The following is an 18,451-nucleotide window of genomic DNA, read 5'->3' on the forward strand; positions in this document are numbered from 1 at the left end:
TATCAGCTCTGCCCTGGTGAAGCCACTCCTGGTGACTACCAGAGGCGCAGTACCCATGGTCGACCATGACCGACGGAGGCCACGAAATCTTCAAAAGAATTTATTTATCTGTTCTTTGAATACCAGAGATTTAGCCCCTACAGTTCTTGGAGTGGACAATTTTGGAGGTTCTTCACACTGAGAAATCCCTAGGCACATCTTAAAATGACTGCAGCTTTTTCCTCAACAGTGTCCCCTAGTTCCAGAATCTTCCGCTAGTGAAAGCATCTGCACAACCACTGTTGTGACCCCCAGGAACCTGCACGTTTCAAGTGATCATGCCTCCTTCTAAAGAATACAGATCCAATATATTTAGTTGTGTGAAAAGACAATTCTCAACACAGGATTTAGCACAGTGAATCTTTTCTATCCTGCCTATAATGCCAGCATATCTTTTCTTAAACTGGGTATCAAAACTGCACACAGTACTGCAGGTGCAGCCCCACCAAAACTCTACACTATTACAACAAACAGACTTTAAAACTCCAGCCCCCTAGCAATAAGGGTCAATAGGGTCATTTCTCCTTAATTACTTGCTGCACCTATACACTAACCTTTTGGTTTTTCCATGTACAAGAACACCCAAATCTCATTATACAATGGTCCAATCATGTTTTAAATGCTGGGCATTTCTGTCTCGGCCTTTCAATTAACTGGTTTATCTAATGTCTCAAAGTCCATGTTGATTACATCTAAAACACCACCCCAACAACCTTCATTGCTCTACATAAAAGTTTAAATCACCAGCTGTGTTGGTTCTCTGCAACTTCCAATGATGACCAAAACTTGTGCAGGATGAGCTTTATGAAAAAGTTGTTGCACTGGGGCAGTTCCACACCCGGCCTCAAAAATGTCAGTCTAATGGTATGAAAAATTGTCACAGCTGGCGACTTCCTTGGCTGCAATAGATAGCCATGACACCTTTTGTGCCTTGTCATGCCTTTCACTCTCCATGAAGCATTGCAGCACCGCCTACTTGGCCATTGGATCTCAGAATCAGATCACTGGCATGCGTTGTGAAATTTGTTAATCTCATCCACCCAGTCTGCTAGAACTGGCTTCGCATGCTAGACTTTGCTCAACAAATCCACACAGGGTGCACGTGATAAACTGGTTTCTAGATAAGGCTTGTGTTGTCACTGAGAATCAAGTTCAAGAATTCTCCCACTAATGGAAGTTGTGCTAACTAACCTGGAATAAGTCACTTTTCAACGTCACCGAGTAATTTTACAGTCCTCCAGCACCATTCCAGTAGACAGGTCCAACTAAGAACTAGCCAAGATATCCACAATTTTAATCACCTTGTTATAAATTTCATTTGGTTCTGGCAAATATCCAAACCCAAACATACAAATCTCCTGAAAATTTCCCTCCATCCAATACTTCAAAGACAAAAAGTCAAGTCAAAATAAATTTATCAAAGTACACCATCACCATACATCACCTTGAAATCCATTTTCTTTCAGGCACTTGTAGGAAAATAAAGAAATTCAATAGAATTTATGAAAAACTGTACATATACAAAGACTGGAACTGAAATGCAAAAGGCAAGCTGAACAAATAATAAATACTGTAGAGACCTTGAAAGTGAGTCCATAGATGTGGAATCAATTTAGAACTGGTGCAAGTTCAGGAGCCTGATGGTTGAAGGGTAATAACTGTCCATGAACCTGGTGCTATGGGACCCAAGGCTCCTGTATCCACTTCCTGATCCAACAGTGAGAAGAGAGCATGGCCTGGATGGTGGGGTTCTTAATGACAGAGGCCACTTTCATTGTCCTTTGTTAGTTGCTATAAGCCCTATCCAAATTCCGAGCATGCCCACCTTCCCACTTGATCGAGAGCATCCCAGAACACACCCAGACAAAGAAAAACACCTTGCCCCAAATTTGTACTGAACGCTGTTAGATCAGGTGAAAGAGCAAAAAAAAACAGGTCAGCAAGAGGATGAACAATGAATAAAGTGACAGAAATCCTGGTTCCTCTGCTGTCTGAACAAAGCACATCCACAAATAGTTTTACCCATTATACATTTGTTTTCTTCAATACAAAAGAGACCACATGAGTATCAAATTTAGCAAACCACTTAAGTGGTTTAAAGAGACCATTGTCAGAGAGAAAAACAAATTCATCAACAATTTTCAGTGCACACCTAGATGCGGTCACGAATTTTGTATTCAACTCCACTTTGGTGTGCGGTTAATGACTCTGAAAACAGATCAGAGGGGGAAATCCTGCCTCAGCTAAATATCAACCGCAGCCAATTTGACAAAATACAGGTATACCTGGTGACAACGTTACAAGCACTACATGCCATTGAGCACATCTGGAAATTAGCATCCAGCATCAAGGACCACCACCATCCAGGCCATTCTCTTCTCACTGTTGCCATCAGGACTCCTCAATACCCAGAGCCTGGACTGACACCTTGCCTTATTGTCCCGTTTATTATTTATTGTAATGCCTGCACTGTTTTGTGCACTTCACGCAGTCCTGTGTAGGTCTGTAGTCTAGTGTAGTTTTTCTGTGTTGTTGTTTTTTTTTAACGTAGTTCAGTCTAGTTTTTGTACTGTGTCATGTAACACCACGGTCCTGAAAAACGTTGTCTCACTTTTACTATGTACTGTACCAGCAGTTATGGCCGAAATGACAATAAAAGTGACTTGATTTGAAAGGTAAAGAGCATTGGGTTCCATACCTCCAGGTTCAGGAACAATTATTACCCTATAACTGTCAGGATCCTGAACAGTGTGGATAACTTCACTCACCCCAAGAGTGAACCGGCTCCACAATCTACAGACTCAATTTTAGGGACTTTACAACTCGTGTTCTCTATAGGCCATGGAGTAAAGGGAAGGGGAAGGTCACCATGAAATTATTTACTTTTTTAAAATATATACAGTTTGCCTTTTATTGCACATTGGCTGTTGTCAGTCTGTGTAGTTTTGTATTGATTCTATTGTATTACTTTGCTCTATTGTGAATGCCTGCAGAAAATGTTATGGTGACATATGAATATTTTGGAGTTTAAAGTAACAGTGTACTTAAGTGACATGAAATATCTTGGCACAAAGATCATGAAAAGTGCAATTTGAAAACAAGCTCCAGATTTCTAAACATCTAACACCTTCATGCCCATGTTCAGCCGATAATCTTACTGCACCTCTCCTGCAGGGATACTGATCCCCTGAGAACGATTCACATCATCACATCTTGTCCAGGTTCGAGCTCAGCAGAAAGTGCAAGCAGGCTAACCCTTTGCTCATTACACCCCCCATACACTCGTTATGACCAGGAAAGAACACAACAAATTGACCCCCGATTGATGTAGGCATCAACATCAAACACTAGACTTTGCTGGAAAATCAACATGGAGATGTTGGAGGTAGTTTTTTTTTAAAATACAAGCCCTAGGTACATGGAACATGCTGCCAGGGTGGTGGTGGTAGAAGCAGATACATTAAGGGCCTCTTAGGTAGGCACATGGATGAAGGGAAGGATTTGATTGGTCTTAGAGCAAATTAAAGGTTCAGCATAACAATGGCCTGTACTATGACTGCTCTATCACAGCTCTCCCCTGCCACAAAACCAAATAGCAAATATATTTCCCGGTGCTTCCCTCCATTAGCACCTCTAGCTCTAACTCTACCTAGCAACTGCTGTGCTTCATTGCTTGTTACTAAGACTGCCCATGTGACCTTGCAGCATTCTCTTCCCCAAACCACACTAGTCTCTCAATATTTAGCTGTATAATTTTCCCGTAAAATACTTCATTCAGCTTTTGATTTTTATAAAAGAATTCACTCCACCAAATACATCATTCTATAGACTTTCAGTATTTATACTATGTCAATATGGGATTATTTTTTTCATTATAAGCATTCCATTGATGATGTTTTGTTTTACAGAGCCATTCGTCCATGACCAGTGACCTTTCCCTGCAGAAGGGCCTTTGTAGTGGCTGCACCTTGACGCAGGTCTCTCAGTACAGTCCCTGCAACATAAATTGCGTCAATTGGCAGCAATGCATTCTGGACAGAGGATGGCTCCAGGCATCCTTCGAGCAGATGATCATCCACAGCAGTTGATTTCAGGCTCAGTGGTGCATGAGCTGCTGCCAGGGCACAGAGTCCCAGGTCATCAGTTAACGTAATACTATTACAGTGCTGGCTGGAAGATCAGGGTTCGATTCCTGTCGCTGCCTATATTGTACATTTGCCCCGTGACCACATGGGACTCCCCCCCCCATATTCCAAAGACCCAAGCAGCAAGGGCAAAGTGTTCGCACCAGAAGCATGGCAACACTTACAGGCTGCCCCAGCACATTTGACACAAATGCTGCATTTCACTATATGTTTTGATGTTTCAGTGTACATGTGACAAAAGCTAGTCTTTATGTTGGTTATGTAGCTTCTCAGAAGGAAGAATGGCTTTTGCATCCCTTTTAACTCCTGGGCAAATACAAAAAGATGAATGATGGTCTTACCTACACTATTAGCATGAAGGTTGGAGGCTCCGACAGTGCATACTGACCAAATAGGTAAGGCCTTTCTCACCACCAGTCAAGGTCTTAGTGCTTGCTTGAAACTTCTGGAAGTGTCATGCTGTTTGTTTGGAGAACCATTTCCTTCAAAGTTTCCAGGAGATTGTTTGCAGGCCATGCTCAACTGACTTGTTGCCATAGTTGTTTTGGGCCACACTTAGATCACAAGACCTAAGGAGCAGAATTAGTCCATTCAGCTCAGAGTCTGCTCCACCAGTCTGTCATAGCCAATTTATTACCCCTGTCAACCTCATTCTCCTGTCTCCTCCCTGTAATCTTTGTCACCGACTTATCAAGAACCTATCAAACTATACTCAATGATTGGGCCTCAACAGCTGTGGGGCAATGAATTCCTGAGATTCCCCATCCTCTGGATGAAGAAATTTCTCATTTGTTCTGAAGTGGCACCCTTGTATTCCGACTCTGTGCCATCTAGTCCTAGACTCCCTCACCACAGGAATCTTCCACTCAACATCCACTCTGTTCAAGCCTTTTATTTGTGACATGTATAATACCAATAACACTGTGCCCATCATGACCAGATTATTTCATGCAGTTGAGGGGAATCAGCACCTACATTCCCAATTTTCATATTATGGTTCTGTGCTCCACCCAGTTGCCTGTACCTTTAATTCCTTTGAATCATATTCTCAGCAGCTTCAGTTCCAAAGAATGGATAGAAAATGGAACCAGTGATCGGAAAATATAGCCTCACTTTTGCTGTGATTTACTTTGGCTGCTAAGACCAGCTCAAATTGGTCACAGATGCCTAGTTCACAGACTAGCAACTGAAGATTGTGACATCATCCATGTACTGGGAGACTGACACAGGATCAGCTGGATCATTATTCCTCTCATGCCAAGGTCCTACCTGATGGATTCCAATGTTTCTCCAAGATACAGCCAGCAGACCAGAGGTGGCAAGCTCCACAAGAGACTCTAGAAGCAGGAAACTGGATCCAAAAGTTAGAATTGCAACCAGTGAAACTACACAAGTCAGACTTTTGGATTTAATATTATTATAAAGCTTGTTTGTATGTACAGATGTCCATAAGCTGAATGCTCATAACCCAAGTACAGCAGGTGCTGTCATGCTTTGGGCCTGGAGGAAGTAGCACCCGAGATCAATTGAAACAGACAAGTGATCTGATTCACAGACCAGCCCAAATTATTCCGTACTAAATTAATTCCATCCGTATAGACATTTCTCACCCGGACCAAAACAAATTCCACTCCAATATTTGGGGAATTTTCAAAACTTTTACAATACTTACAAGAACAAATGCTTGCCTGACTTATGCTTGCAATCAGCACGGAAGATGCCTTCCTCTGAAATTCCCCTTTCTCATTAGTACAATACTTCAGCTTAAAATCTTAGTTCCTCTTGAAACCCAAAAGCTTTGAAAATTCAAACTTACCAAATGAGGTTTCTTCATTTCCAAAGCTTAAAAATGAGCAACATTGTCCTTTCACATTTAAATGTCATAAAGGTGTACTATAACCAGCAAGGCTTGCTCATCTGAATGAGGAAACTATAGTTTCTTCAGTCACACCTGTACAACAATAAACTTGGACTTTGGCCAAGGATTTTGATATCAATCCAAACCACAAACTAACATCACTTTCAAATCTTCAGAAGCAAAGTTAAATATTATAACAAATATCATGACATTTGTTGTTTTGTGGCAGTATAGTGCAATACAAAAAATACAATATATATTAAAAAATAAATTAAATAAGTTGTGCAGAAAGAGCAAAATAGTGAGGTAGTGTTTATGTGCATTTTCTTCATCCATTCAGAAATCTGATGGTGTTCCTAAAATATTGAGTCTTTTCACAAACCATTGGAGATATCTGAACGCCAGAAATCAACCTTTAGGCAATCTTCCACGAGCACTCAAGTTCCTTTGCACAAGTTCTGAATTTTCTCCCCATGTAGAAGATATTCTATGCCTTTATTCCTTCTACCCAAATGTTTGACCAAATACTTCCCTACCCTGTATTCCATCTGCCACTTCTTTGACCTAATCTGTCCAAGTCCTTCCATAAATTCCACCCCTATGTCTTACAGTCCTGTGTTGAAGAGCAGCTATGTCTTCACCCAACCACCAAAACACTAATCACTAGCTTAGCAGCACTATAACCACTTTTGATCACTTTGCAGCAAAAATGGATTTCTGTTCCAATTGCATTCTTGTAAAATTTGTTTTAGGTTTAATTTATGGATTTCTTGTAAATGAAATCCATCTGATGTTATGGGTCTATGACACAGCTACAAGGAGATTTCTCATTGCGCCTGTGCACACACAGTTCTGCATACAAGAAGCTCTCTTTCCCTGTAGCCCTGTGAAGGCTTCCCCCTTAAGTTTTCATTCAGCTGACGATTTCCATTCCATCTGCTTTTGCTGCACACTCCACTGAGATGCAGGTTGCAACTCAGCGTGAGTAAATTCTTATTTCATTTCCAGTTCTTTGGCTAATGATCTAAACCAAAGTCTTTTGGTTAGCAAAACATCTTGCCGTTTCATTGTGCAGTTTTGCAAATTATGCATATTTACATTCAGATCATGAATCAAGTCTCATTCAAAAGCCCTTGAAGAGATTTCACTTTTCAAACTATTCTCAGTTCTCAGCCAATATCTTCCCCACACCTACTAAGATATCTCCAGCTAACAAGGTAGTTTAAAACATAGTTCATTTATTTACAGTGATACACATTCAAAACTCCAAGAACTTCCCAGTTACAAACCATTTCCATAGCACAAAGGATTTACTAAACAAAAGATTAATGATTCTCAAAACAGTTGCAATTCCTATAAACTAAAACATACCAAAGACACAGACAAACAAGTTGTCAGTCACAGAAACTGAAGCTGGAGGAATGGATTCTAGCTCTTCCATGTTTCTGAATGTTCCTTACCCCCTTCTTAATAAATTTGAACTGCTCTCTGCATTTACCTCTTTTCTTTCACTTGAGTAGCTTCACAAACACAGGATACTTTCTTAAATATCCCTTTAACACAATGTCTACAAACCAATGAGATGTGGATCTTAGCTAGCTATTATTAATGCTGTAAAGCTAATTTTGGCATCCACAAAACTCTTCCAACTATAAACACATCAGTTATTAAACATATTATCCATCTGGTTCAGCAAGCTACCTTGAACTAAGCAACTTGAGTCAGCTTGTCTGTTAATAACAACCCAAATTAAACAACCTACTGCCCTAATGGGAGTTTGTACAGAAATCTTGTACTCTTCTTTTGAGCAATAACAAAGCAGTGGCTTTGTCTGTAAAGAGACAGCACATTTTACAAAGTTTTCTATAAAGTTCTTTTTTGGCTTCAAGCTGCTTTCCGTTTACATTTTAAGAACTGACAACTGACTTCTATTTACGACCAAATGAAACAAAGCAATATAATTGGAAGTTCACTTACAAATGTTTGTGACCTTTCAAATGGCAGCTGTTTAGAAAATAAGTTTAGCAAACATGAGTGAAACCAACACCCATCACATAGTTCCCTCCACAAATGCTGCCTGACCACAGAGTTCCTCTAGTATCCCATTTGTTGTAATTGCACTATTTTGCACTGATCAGTGTGTTGATACACAGAATTTATTATTATGAATGAGAATTAAAAGCCATCAGATTTTGAGTTCAATTTACATGATTGTACAAAGTAAAGCTTCTCCTCCACACGGCTTTAAATCTTTGATTCCCAAGTACTGTACTCTTCCTTTCATCAAGAGCAAGCCTTATGCTAGGTTGCTTCTGCATTTTAAAAATCAGGCAATTTCAGAATCCAACCAGCCTCTGTAATTGGGTTGCTGAGCACCTAGGTAGCCCCAGACTATGAAACAGGGGACACCAGTGACAGCCAGTAGGGCTGCTACCTCAGCTTCAGGAAGCTACGTTTGATGCCGACTTCTGTACAAACTCCACACAGGGTAGCACAAGCTCCCTACTGTCACACAGGCATCCCTCCAGGTGCTCTCGTTTCCACTCACAACTCAAGGACATTCACAGTTGCCCAAGTGTATGGCTAAGTGGGTGAATCTCAGAGCTGACAGGAACAGGGAAGACAGATGGGATTATAGTAAATGGGTATTTGATTATTGGCACTAAATCAGTGTGCCAAAGAGCCCATCTCTGCTATATAACTACGAGTGATCTTCAGATCACTTTACCACATTTCAGACAAAGAGCATTGGAACTATTAGCTAGTCATTTTCAAAATCCTTAAGGAGGATGGAGAAACCATTGGTTTCTTCCCCAAGATTAGTCCAATTTGACACCCAAGAGCTTGTTTCTTTTACAATTACAAACTGCCTTTTATGACCAGTTTAGCCCAGTCATCTCACAGGAATCTTAACACACATTACTCAGGGATGTTATCAAATATCTACAAGTTTAGTCCATGGGATAGGCCTCACTGTTAAAAGGAAGAAAATGGTAAAGAGCTTAAGGAAAAAAATAACCATTTAGAATTGGATTAGCTGGAAGCCTGGTCACCAACGAAGGGATAAAATTGAAGATGCACAAGAAGCCAGAAGAGAAGATCAGAACACTGGAAGAGTTACACAAGATATAGGAGCAGAATTAGGCCATTCATCCCATCGAGTCTACTCCATTCCATCATGCCTAATTTATTATCCCTCTCAACCCCATTCTCCTGCCTTCTCCTTACAACCCTTGATACCTTTAAAATCAAGAACCTATCATCTGTGGAGGGAAATGAATGGTCAACATTTCAGACCAAAACTCATCCGGACAGGACAGAAGATTAGCCGAGTTGAGTGGGAGAGGGAAAGGTAGAGACAAAGGCTGGGAGGTGATAAAAATAGATGACAAAGGTGTGCCGGTGATGGAATCTGATAGGAAAGAAAGACACACAGAGTATGCGTGTGGGTGCGCTCGCTACCCAGGTGGAATACAAGCTGTTGTAGTGTCTTCCTACTACCTAACAGAATGAACTTTGAATTCTCCAATTTCAGGCAAGTTTTCCCCTGTCCTTTTCTCTCCAATTCTCCCCCACACACCGTTCAAGTTCTCCTCTAGCCCCCTCCCCATCACTTTCACCTACTCCAACACCTACTTCACTCTCCCCACTGTTCCTATGGTCAACACAGACACTTCATTCCCAAAACTGCCCCCTTCTCCTTATCACCTAGCTTACCCTCCACCTCCTACTCCACCTGCCCATCTCAGTCCCCTCCATCTCACTGTTCCCATCTTCCTCCCCACTTTCCTTATTTAGTTCTTCACCCACCTTCCTTTATCAGATCGCATAATCTGCAGCCCTCCATTGTCCCCCACGTAACTTTCCAGCCCCTGTACCTGCTACACCCCCTCTTCCCCCCCCAACCTGGGTACACTTGCCAATCAAAGCCTTCCCACCTGGATTCACCTTTCATTCGCTCTTGCCTCTGTCTTTCTTTACAAGGGCTCTCCCTTCTACTCAATCTAGTGACTGTCTCAACCCAAAACGTTGACTGTCCACTTCCCTTCACAGGTGCTACCTGACCAATGTGCTTGGGGAAGGAGGGAAGTGGTCTCAATTTAAAAGAGAAGTCCCTCAAGTCCCATACACTCAGAGGCAGCAGCAGAGGCAGGAAGGAGGTGAAATACAAAATTATATAATTAATATTTTAGATACACCCAAAATTGACAACCATACCTTAACTTTTCAAATCCTCCTATCTCTTGGCATTAAGATCTAGCTCAGAAGTGGCTGAACGCTGCCTTTGGCTCACCTGCTCAACAGTTAATATCAGCAACTAGATATTCAACAAGTAGTCTGACAATTTATTTTCCAGCATTTCCTCTTCCACTTCACCCGTCCCCCTCCACTCACATGACCCAAATTTGCATATCTCTTGTTCTTCTGTAGATAATTAAATTAAATAGAAAACCTGCAGCACAATACAGGCCCTTTGGCCCACAAAGTTGAAGCAGGATGTTAACTATTAATTTCAGTTTGCATGAAGTATAATTAATATTCATCAGAAATTATTCCATTCGCTTATTTACAGGTAAACAGAATCCTTTCTTCCACTGGGCCCATCCAAATCCTTACAGTGAGACAGCCCAGGATCTTACATCAAAAACAAGATGTTGCACATTTTCTGTGACTGGGGGGATTCTACTGGTAATTTCTTTCCTCTTAGCAAAGTCATTGGGGGAGGAGTTGATGGTATAGTCAGAGTGCTACATCGCAGAAACAGGCCCTTCAGCCCAGCTAGTCCGTGCCAGACTATTATTCTACCTAATCCCATCAACCTACACCTGGACCATAGCCCTCCCATCCATGTACTTATCCAAACTTCTCAAATGTTGAAATCAAATCTGTATCCACCACTTGCACTGGCAGCTCATTTTACACTCTCACCACCTTCTGAGTGAAGAAATTTCCCCTCATGTTCCCCTTAAATATTTCACCTTTCACCCTTAACCCATGCCCTCTAGCCTCACCCAACCTCAGTGGAAAAACCCTGCTTGTATTTACCGTATCAATTCTCCCCTCATTGTCCAACACTAAAGAATAAAGTCCTAACCTATTCGGCTTACCCCCATAACTCAGATCAAGTCCCAGCAACATCCTTGTAAATTTTCTCTGCACTCTTGTGGGCATGTGTGGGTGAATAAACCGTAGGGGCACAGGGAGGTGCAGTGGGAGCCAATGTGGACTGAATAACTTCCCAGATCAAAAAAGCTAAAATCTATTGGCGAGTTAACAATGCTTTGGACAGTACATTGTTGGAGAACAGACACGTCTAGGTTCTACCCTGTATGAAGCACAGGCAGCAACATATTCTCACTACCTTGCCCAATCTGGAAAAAATAAAGCGTCTGATAATTTAAGGTTGCATTCATTACAGCAAGTGTATAAAGTTAACTTAAAATCAGAATTAAAACCAAAGGGAAAGATTTCCCAAACTTGAGTGCCCATAGATAGAAGAGTAAATGCAAACTACTAAGATTTGGGACAGCAGTTTCATACATTCTGCCTTCAAACACAGACAAGATCAAACTAATTAAGGATAATTTGTTGCTTTTATGGAAAACATTGGTGAACCAGTTGGGTTTTAACAAGAGCTTTTCATTCAGCATTGACCAAAAGCCCAGCTAGAGAAGATGTGCAAACATCAGCAACAGCAATCCTACAAAATCTACAAAGAATTCCCAAGGAATATGTCAGGCACCAAACTAGTGTGCAGTGGCACAATGGGTCAGTGTGACAGGATGGTATCAACAGATAATTGCACAGGTTATGAATTCAGCTCTTGGTTACCAATCATTCTGTCCCAACACAAGTGGTCAGTGAATGGGACGATGGTTGTCATACCTTCACAAAATAACCTAGATTCACCAGGATCAATCATCCAGACACCTTCAAACAAACATGCAGGAATTGGGAAGTGGTGGGTCGGGAAGCGGGCAAGGGAAAAAAAAAGTACAAATGAAATTTTAGTTTTTTAGCATATAAAATTTTAAATAGTTGGGTGATCCATTTGGATTACTTTCCCGTTACTATGGGGGTAGAACACTTGAAGGATGAACAATGCCAGGAGCACAGAGTCATTTGAATAGGTAATCAGGCAATGAAACTTTCAACAATTGGGTCTGTTAGCTGGCAAAACTAGGAACTGGTGAGCATCATCAGGGTCAAGAAGGCTTGGCACACTGAATTACATGTGGCTTATCATCAACAAATTTCATGAAATTGGTTGTTTTGCAGCAGCAGTACAGTGCAAGACAAAAGTTGGAAGTTCCAATAATATATAAAAATAAATAACTAATACAAAAAGAGCAAAGTATCAAGGTAGTGTTCATGGACCAGTCATAAATCTGATGGCAGAGGGAAGGACCCATTCTTAAAATGTTGAGTGTGCATATTCAGGCTCCTGTACCTGGGGGCTGAATATGCACACTCCTGATGGTAGCAATTGGAAGAGGGCATATCCTGGGTGGTTAGGGGGTCTTTAATGATGGATGCTACCTTTTTGAGGCATCACATTGTGAAGGCGTCCTCAGTCGTGGGGAGACCAGTGCCCATGGAGCTGGCTAGCATTTTTTTAAAAAAAACTTAGCCTAGCAAAACCACAATTTTAAAACTTCCTGGTTCTCAGCTCCTCTATGGTTTCTCCCTTCCAAACCTGACCTCAAAAGATCCTACAACCATCAAGTAAATGATGTTCTTCCAGCTGTTGAACAGACCTGATTCCATCTTTCTGCTGAAATTCATTCCTCCAAAGGCCCCTCTCCTTGACCAAGTATTTGGAATATTACACCAGTATCTACTTATGACTTAATATCAAATTAGTTGTGACCACACTTGTGCAGAATTTTACTGAAGCAGCTTGCATTTGAGGAGTAACTGCAATAATTATGCATCAGTGTTGTCACAATTACAATAGGGTTGCAAGAGACTTAGATAGGTACATGGAGCTTAGAAAAATAGAGAGCTATGCGGTAGGGAAATTCTAGGTAGGTTCTAGAGTAGGTTACATGGTCGGCACAACATTGTGGGCTGAAGGGCCTCTTAACGTGCTGTAGATTTTCTATGTTCTCACTTGATGTTAGGTCATTTCTTTGATCATTTTGTTTTAACCTTTAACTTAACTTAAAAGATAACTTTTTTGATGTTTGCTGACTCCAACCAGGACAATTCAGAACAACCTTTAATATTACAAAAAGCCAACAAGATTACAAGTTTGTCACTTGTTAGCAACGTTTGTTGAAAGATAAATATTGACAACACAAGCTGCTTTGTGCTAGCCAGTGTACTGAGAGGAATGGAAGCAACATCTGTAAAACAAGTTTATCTGAGCAATGTTATAGTGAGCTAGTTGTGCAAATTAGAGCTGTGCTTCTCAGATTAAACATCACTGTTTCTTTCACTAGACGTGAAGCTGCTATAGAAAGTGATTTCTCTAATTTCCAGCAATTCTACCTACCCTCTCCCGTTTCTTTTTCCAATCGCACATTTACGCTCCCCTTTCACTACTCTTCTCCTGTTCATTACCTCCCTCTGGTGCCCTTCTGCAGCCCTTCAGTTCTTCTATTTATCACCTCCCGGCTCTTCTTCACCCCCAACCTTACCTACCTAGTGTCACCTCTCACCTTGCACTCTTGCCCCTTCTTTTCGAGTCCTACGGGCTTCAGCTCAAAGCACTGTCCGTTTACTCCTCCTCTCAGTAGATGTGTTGAGTTCCTCCGGCACCTGTTGTGTTTGCGCTTTAGAGCTGTAATTTTTTTTTTTACTTTCATTTTGGATGGCGAAAGGACACAGCCATAACTGGGGATCATGGGATCTAAAATGGCTGTTGGGAATAGAGATCACCCGTGCGATGAAGTGTTAGATCCGGATGGCTGAGACACAGCCTCCCTCCCTTATTGACTTGTTATTGAGTCCATTGTACATAGCGCCTCCCGTTCAGATGAATGTGCCGCCCCAGCCACTATATTGCCAGCCGTCAGTAAAATGACTTCCCTGCTGTTCACTGTCTCCCTGACCCCCCATCCCTTCTTTGTTTCGTTTGGAGTCCCAGTAGCAAGTCTCTTTCCCGGATCTGACCCACGAATATCAACCCACTGTTTCCTCGAAGAAAGTTGACGCTGGCAGTTACCTCAGCCGCCTATGCACGCCGACCATCGAACCCCACCGACCAGGTGAGAGTGAACAATCACCGGGGCTCTTCCTCATTTTCCTCCTGATTAATAGGTCATTTGGATAGATAATCAACCAAACACTGCTGCAATGTCTCCGTGGTAGAACCAACGCACAAAAGCATACCGCAGTTTGTCGCAAACACGAGAAAACCTACAGAAGCTAGAGATCTAAGCAACGCACAAAATGCTGTAGGAGCTCAGCAGGCCAGGCAGCATCTATGGAAAAGAGCGAACAGTCAACGTCCCGATGAAGGGTCTCGGCCCGAAACGACGACAGTTTACTCTTTTCCATCGATGCTGCCTAGCCTGCTGAGTTCCTCCAGCATTTTATGTGTTATTGCTTATCGCTCAAAGTGCCCGAACAAACACCTAGGACAAGGTCATGACATGAATTACCAAATTCAAAGCCAATTACCATAGGTTAATAATTGAGAAATACAAAGACCGCTGAACAAATGGCAAGGAGGAAGCTGCTGACTTAACGCCAATATTATCCTTAGCATCACCAAAACCAGATAAAATGACTCAGGTGCTTGGAAACATATTAACATTTAAAACACTTCAGGAGTCTACGCTGTCCTGCGCAGTACAAAGAGCCAGATTTAACAAACACAGGCTGCCATGGGTGTTTGGTTACCTACCAGCTCCAACTCACTTCAAAAGCAAAAAGTAGTCTGTTACTGAGACAAGAACAAGACAAACCTCTCGAGTCCTAACCATTGTTGTGGCTGTTGAGGCTCTCAGGGCAACAGGACTTAAACTGAGTTTCTCACTGACCTAAAGGTGATGTCACGCTTCTGGAAAAACCAGGTTACATGACAGTACACCCAGGGTTGAGACAGCCCTGGATTCTACCCGCCACGCCCTCTGCAGCGCAACACAAGGTACATGTTACCTGTACTTCCAGGTAGAGAAACTTTTTATAAATAGAAAAGGCGCGCGGCAGTGACTCAGATTATTTTGGTTTCATGTCCCCGTTTAGAGATTTGGGCATATCATTGGATATACTCCAGCTTGACAGAGAAACCACTTTTGAATGAAACAATTTCCCCCCGAATACTCAAACAAGATGGAACTCCTAGTGAACAAGATAATACATGCCTTGCATTTATCAGAGAATTTATCTGTTTCCTTCCCCAAATTATGGTTCGGCTACGAGGAAGGTTAACATTCCTAACTAACGTAGCTCCAGTGAATCTGGATTTGTCAGATTTTGAATGTTTTAGGGTATCGCTACAATAACATCTATTCAACATATGTACAGCCATCAGGTTCCTGACTATGTGTGGATAACTTCAATCACTATTCTGTAGTCATTACAACTCATGTTCTCGGTACTATTTTTATTTAGTTTGTCTTCATTTGCATATTGGTTGTTTGTCAGTCTTTAAGTATAGTTTTTTTAGTAAAATCGTATTTCCTTTTCGCGGTGAATGCCTGCAAGAAAATGAATCTCAAGGTCGTAAATGGCAACACATGTACTTAGATAATACATTTACGTTGAATTCGAACTTTGAACCTTCAGAATCGCAATTCTGTTGTACTTACAGGTTTTCATAAATTCAATTGTATTTCTTTATTTTCCTGTAAATGCCTCCAAGAAAACAAATCAAGTATGATGACACATACATACTTCAATAATAAATTTACCTCAATTCGGACATTCCACAAGCCATTTGTCATAATTGTCGACTGTCAAACGAAACTACTTGTTTCCCTGGTGAAAATTGGCTCGTTGACAAGGCAGAGGTAAAGATGAAACGTATAAAATTTTAAAGGGATTGGACAGGCTAGGTGCAGGAAGATTGTTTCCGATGTTGGGGAAGTCCAGAACGAGGGGTCACAGTTTAAGGATAAAGGGGAAGCCTTTTAGGACCGAGATGAGGAAAAACTTCTTCACACAGAGAGTGGTGAATCTGTGGAATTCTCTGCCACAGGAAACAGTTGAGGCCGGTTCATTGGCTATATTTAAGAGGAAGTTAGATATGGCCCTTGTGGCTAAAGGGATCAGGGGGTATGGAGAGAAAGCAGGTACAGGGTTGATCAGCCATGATCATACTGAATGGTGGTGCAGGCTCGAAGGGCCGAATGGCCTACTCCTGCACCTATTTTCTATGTTCCTATGGTTAAATCAGGAGGGTTGTCAGATTTTCGTACTTACAGATGAGAGTTCAGGGTAGATTTTGAAAGTTGTAAGATCACTGCAGACTAGAGAGATCACTGACAAACTGGAGAACAGTCTTGAGCAATCATCCAGGCAACAGGCATTCAAAATCAGTGAATTAGATACATTTGCACAGATGAGTAATATGTTAAAGGGGATTGCAGATTAGTATCTGCAAGAACAATAAAGGAAAAAGCATGACCATAAGAACAGAATTAGGCCATTCAGCCCATCAAGTCTGCTCCACCATTCCATCATGGCTGATATATCATTACTCTCAATCCCATTCTCCTGCTTTCTCCCCATAACCTTTGATGCTCTGAATAATCAAGAATCTACAAACCTCCTCTTTAAATATTTTTTAAAAATGTTATTTAGAGATACATGGTAACAGGCCCTTCTGGCCCTGCAAGCCTGCACCACCCAGTTACACCCATGTGACCAATTAACCTGCCAATCAGTACTATTGTGGACTGTGGGAGGAAACTGGAGCACCAGGAGGAAACCCACAGTCACAGGGAGAATGTACAAACCCCTTATAAACAGCAGGAGGAATTGAACCTGGGTCTCTGGTGCTTTAGTAGCATTACGCTAACTTCTCTGCTATGGTGCGCTCTATTTCATGCATTTATTCATGCAACTATACCCAGTGACTGTACATTCAGAAAGTAACTCCATTAGCCTTGCTGAAAGAACTTAGCAAGGCACATGCATCACCCTAGAAATATGAGGGGTGATTGATAAGTTTGTGGCCTAAGGTAGAAGGAGTCAATTTTAGAAAACCTAGCACATTTATTTTTCAACACAGTCCCCTCCTACATTTACACACTTAGTCCAGCGGTTGTGGAGCATACGGATCTCGGACCTCCAGAAAGCGTCCACAGCAGGGGTGATTGACAGGTTTGTGGCCCAAGGTAGAGGGAGATGAGTTACACAGCTCTCGTTATGTGCAGTTCAGTTCTTTGAGTGATTATGCAGAAAGTCTGAAGTTAATAACTCATCACTTACTGTAGTCCATGAACTTATTAATCACCCCTGATGAGTCATTAACTGAGTTACTAACTTCAAATTTTCTGTGTAATCACTCAAAGAGTTGAACTGCATGTGCATGTAACGAGAGCTGAAGAACTCACCTTAGGCCACGAACCTGTCAATCACCCCTGCTGTGGACGCTTTCTGGAGGTACGAGATCCGTATGCTCCACGACCGCTGGACTAAGTGTGTAAATGTAGGAGGGGACTATGTTGAAAAATAAATGTGCTAGGTTTTCTAAAATTGACTCCTTCTACCTTAGGCCACAAACTTATCAATCACCCCTCATATTTAAAATGTTGAAGCATTTAGCTTTTCTATAACACTATTCAAAAGCAACACCATTACTCACGTACCGGGTGCAACTCTTAATGAAAAGTACATGGTTCCTTTTGGTGCTCCTCCACCAATCCTTTATCAAAAGAGATGTGCAGGACAAGTTCTTTGTTTGAGAAGTACAGGGCGATGCCTGTCTGGAATGTGTTACAGAGGTGGTTCTGGAGGCAAATACAGGTTTTTAAGAGGCTCTTAGACAGGCACATGAATACGTAGAGAATGGAGAGATATGGATATTGTGCAGGCAGAAGAGATTAGTTGGGCATTTAATCGCTAATTTAGTTAGATCAGCTCAACAAGGCCAAAGTGCCTGTTCCTCTGCTGAAACGTTTCATGTTCCTTACAACCCCATCACTCAAGGGAGTCTGGCTAAGCACAACATTAGTATTCCTCTCTGAAAGTTCAGCACACATTTAAAATAAGGAGGTGGGAGGGGGCTTGCTTCCGCAACTATTGCCACTTTTTTGCTTCCTTGTTAATTCGTAATCACACAAATCTCTGCCATTTTACTAAAAGTAGATTTACCTGCTGCCCATCTTCCCTTTCAGTATATTTTGTTTTCCATTTCCTTGTAGGTGTGGGTGGACTCTGTTGATAAAACACAGACAGCAGTGGCCATTTTAATCCACCTGTCTGCAGAGGTAACAAAGTATATCATTCCACT

The 18,451-nt window shown here is 41.6% G+C and overlaps 1 protein-coding gene and 1 long non-coding RNA gene across 9 annotated transcripts in view; one reads left to right on the forward strand and one right to left on the reverse strand.

Annotated features, from left to right (window-relative positions):
* The window catches only part of LOC132385113 (transmembrane protease serine 4-like), a 49,127-nt gene extending 33,174 nt beyond the window's left edge, over positions 1-15,953 (reverse strand). Inside the window, exon 1 of one of the 8 annotated variants that reach the window (XM_059956872.1) lies at positions 15,906-15,953. In XM_059956872.1, the coding sequence (XP_059812855.1) occupies positions 15,906-15,938 (33 nt within the window). In that variant the 5' untranslated portion in view covers positions 15,939-15,953. Of the gene's footprint in view, positions 1-4,525; positions 4,692-10,260; positions 10,394-13,540; positions 13,586-13,706; positions 13,893-14,212; positions 14,572-14,957; positions 15,128-15,905 lie in introns of those variants that run through there. The other 7 variants (XM_059956874.1, XM_059956876.1, XM_059956871.1 and 4 more) reach the window with 7 other exon arrangements.
* The window catches only part of LOC132385117 (uncharacterized), a 44,552-nt gene continuing 40,218 nt past the window's right edge, over positions 14,118-18,451 (forward strand). The window contains exon 1 of the long non-coding RNA XR_009509082.1: positions 14,118-14,255. This is a non-coding gene — a long non-coding RNA (uncharacterized LOC132385117). The remainder of the gene's footprint in view (positions 14,256-18,451) is intronic.

This window comes from Hypanus sabinus, chromosome X2, assembly GCF_030144855.1.
Source record: "Hypanus sabinus isolate sHypSab1 chromosome X2, sHypSab1.hap1, whole genome shotgun sequence".
Classification (NCBI taxonomy): domain Eukaryota; kingdom Metazoa; phylum Chordata; class Chondrichthyes; order Myliobatiformes; family Dasyatidae; genus Hypanus; species Hypanus sabinus.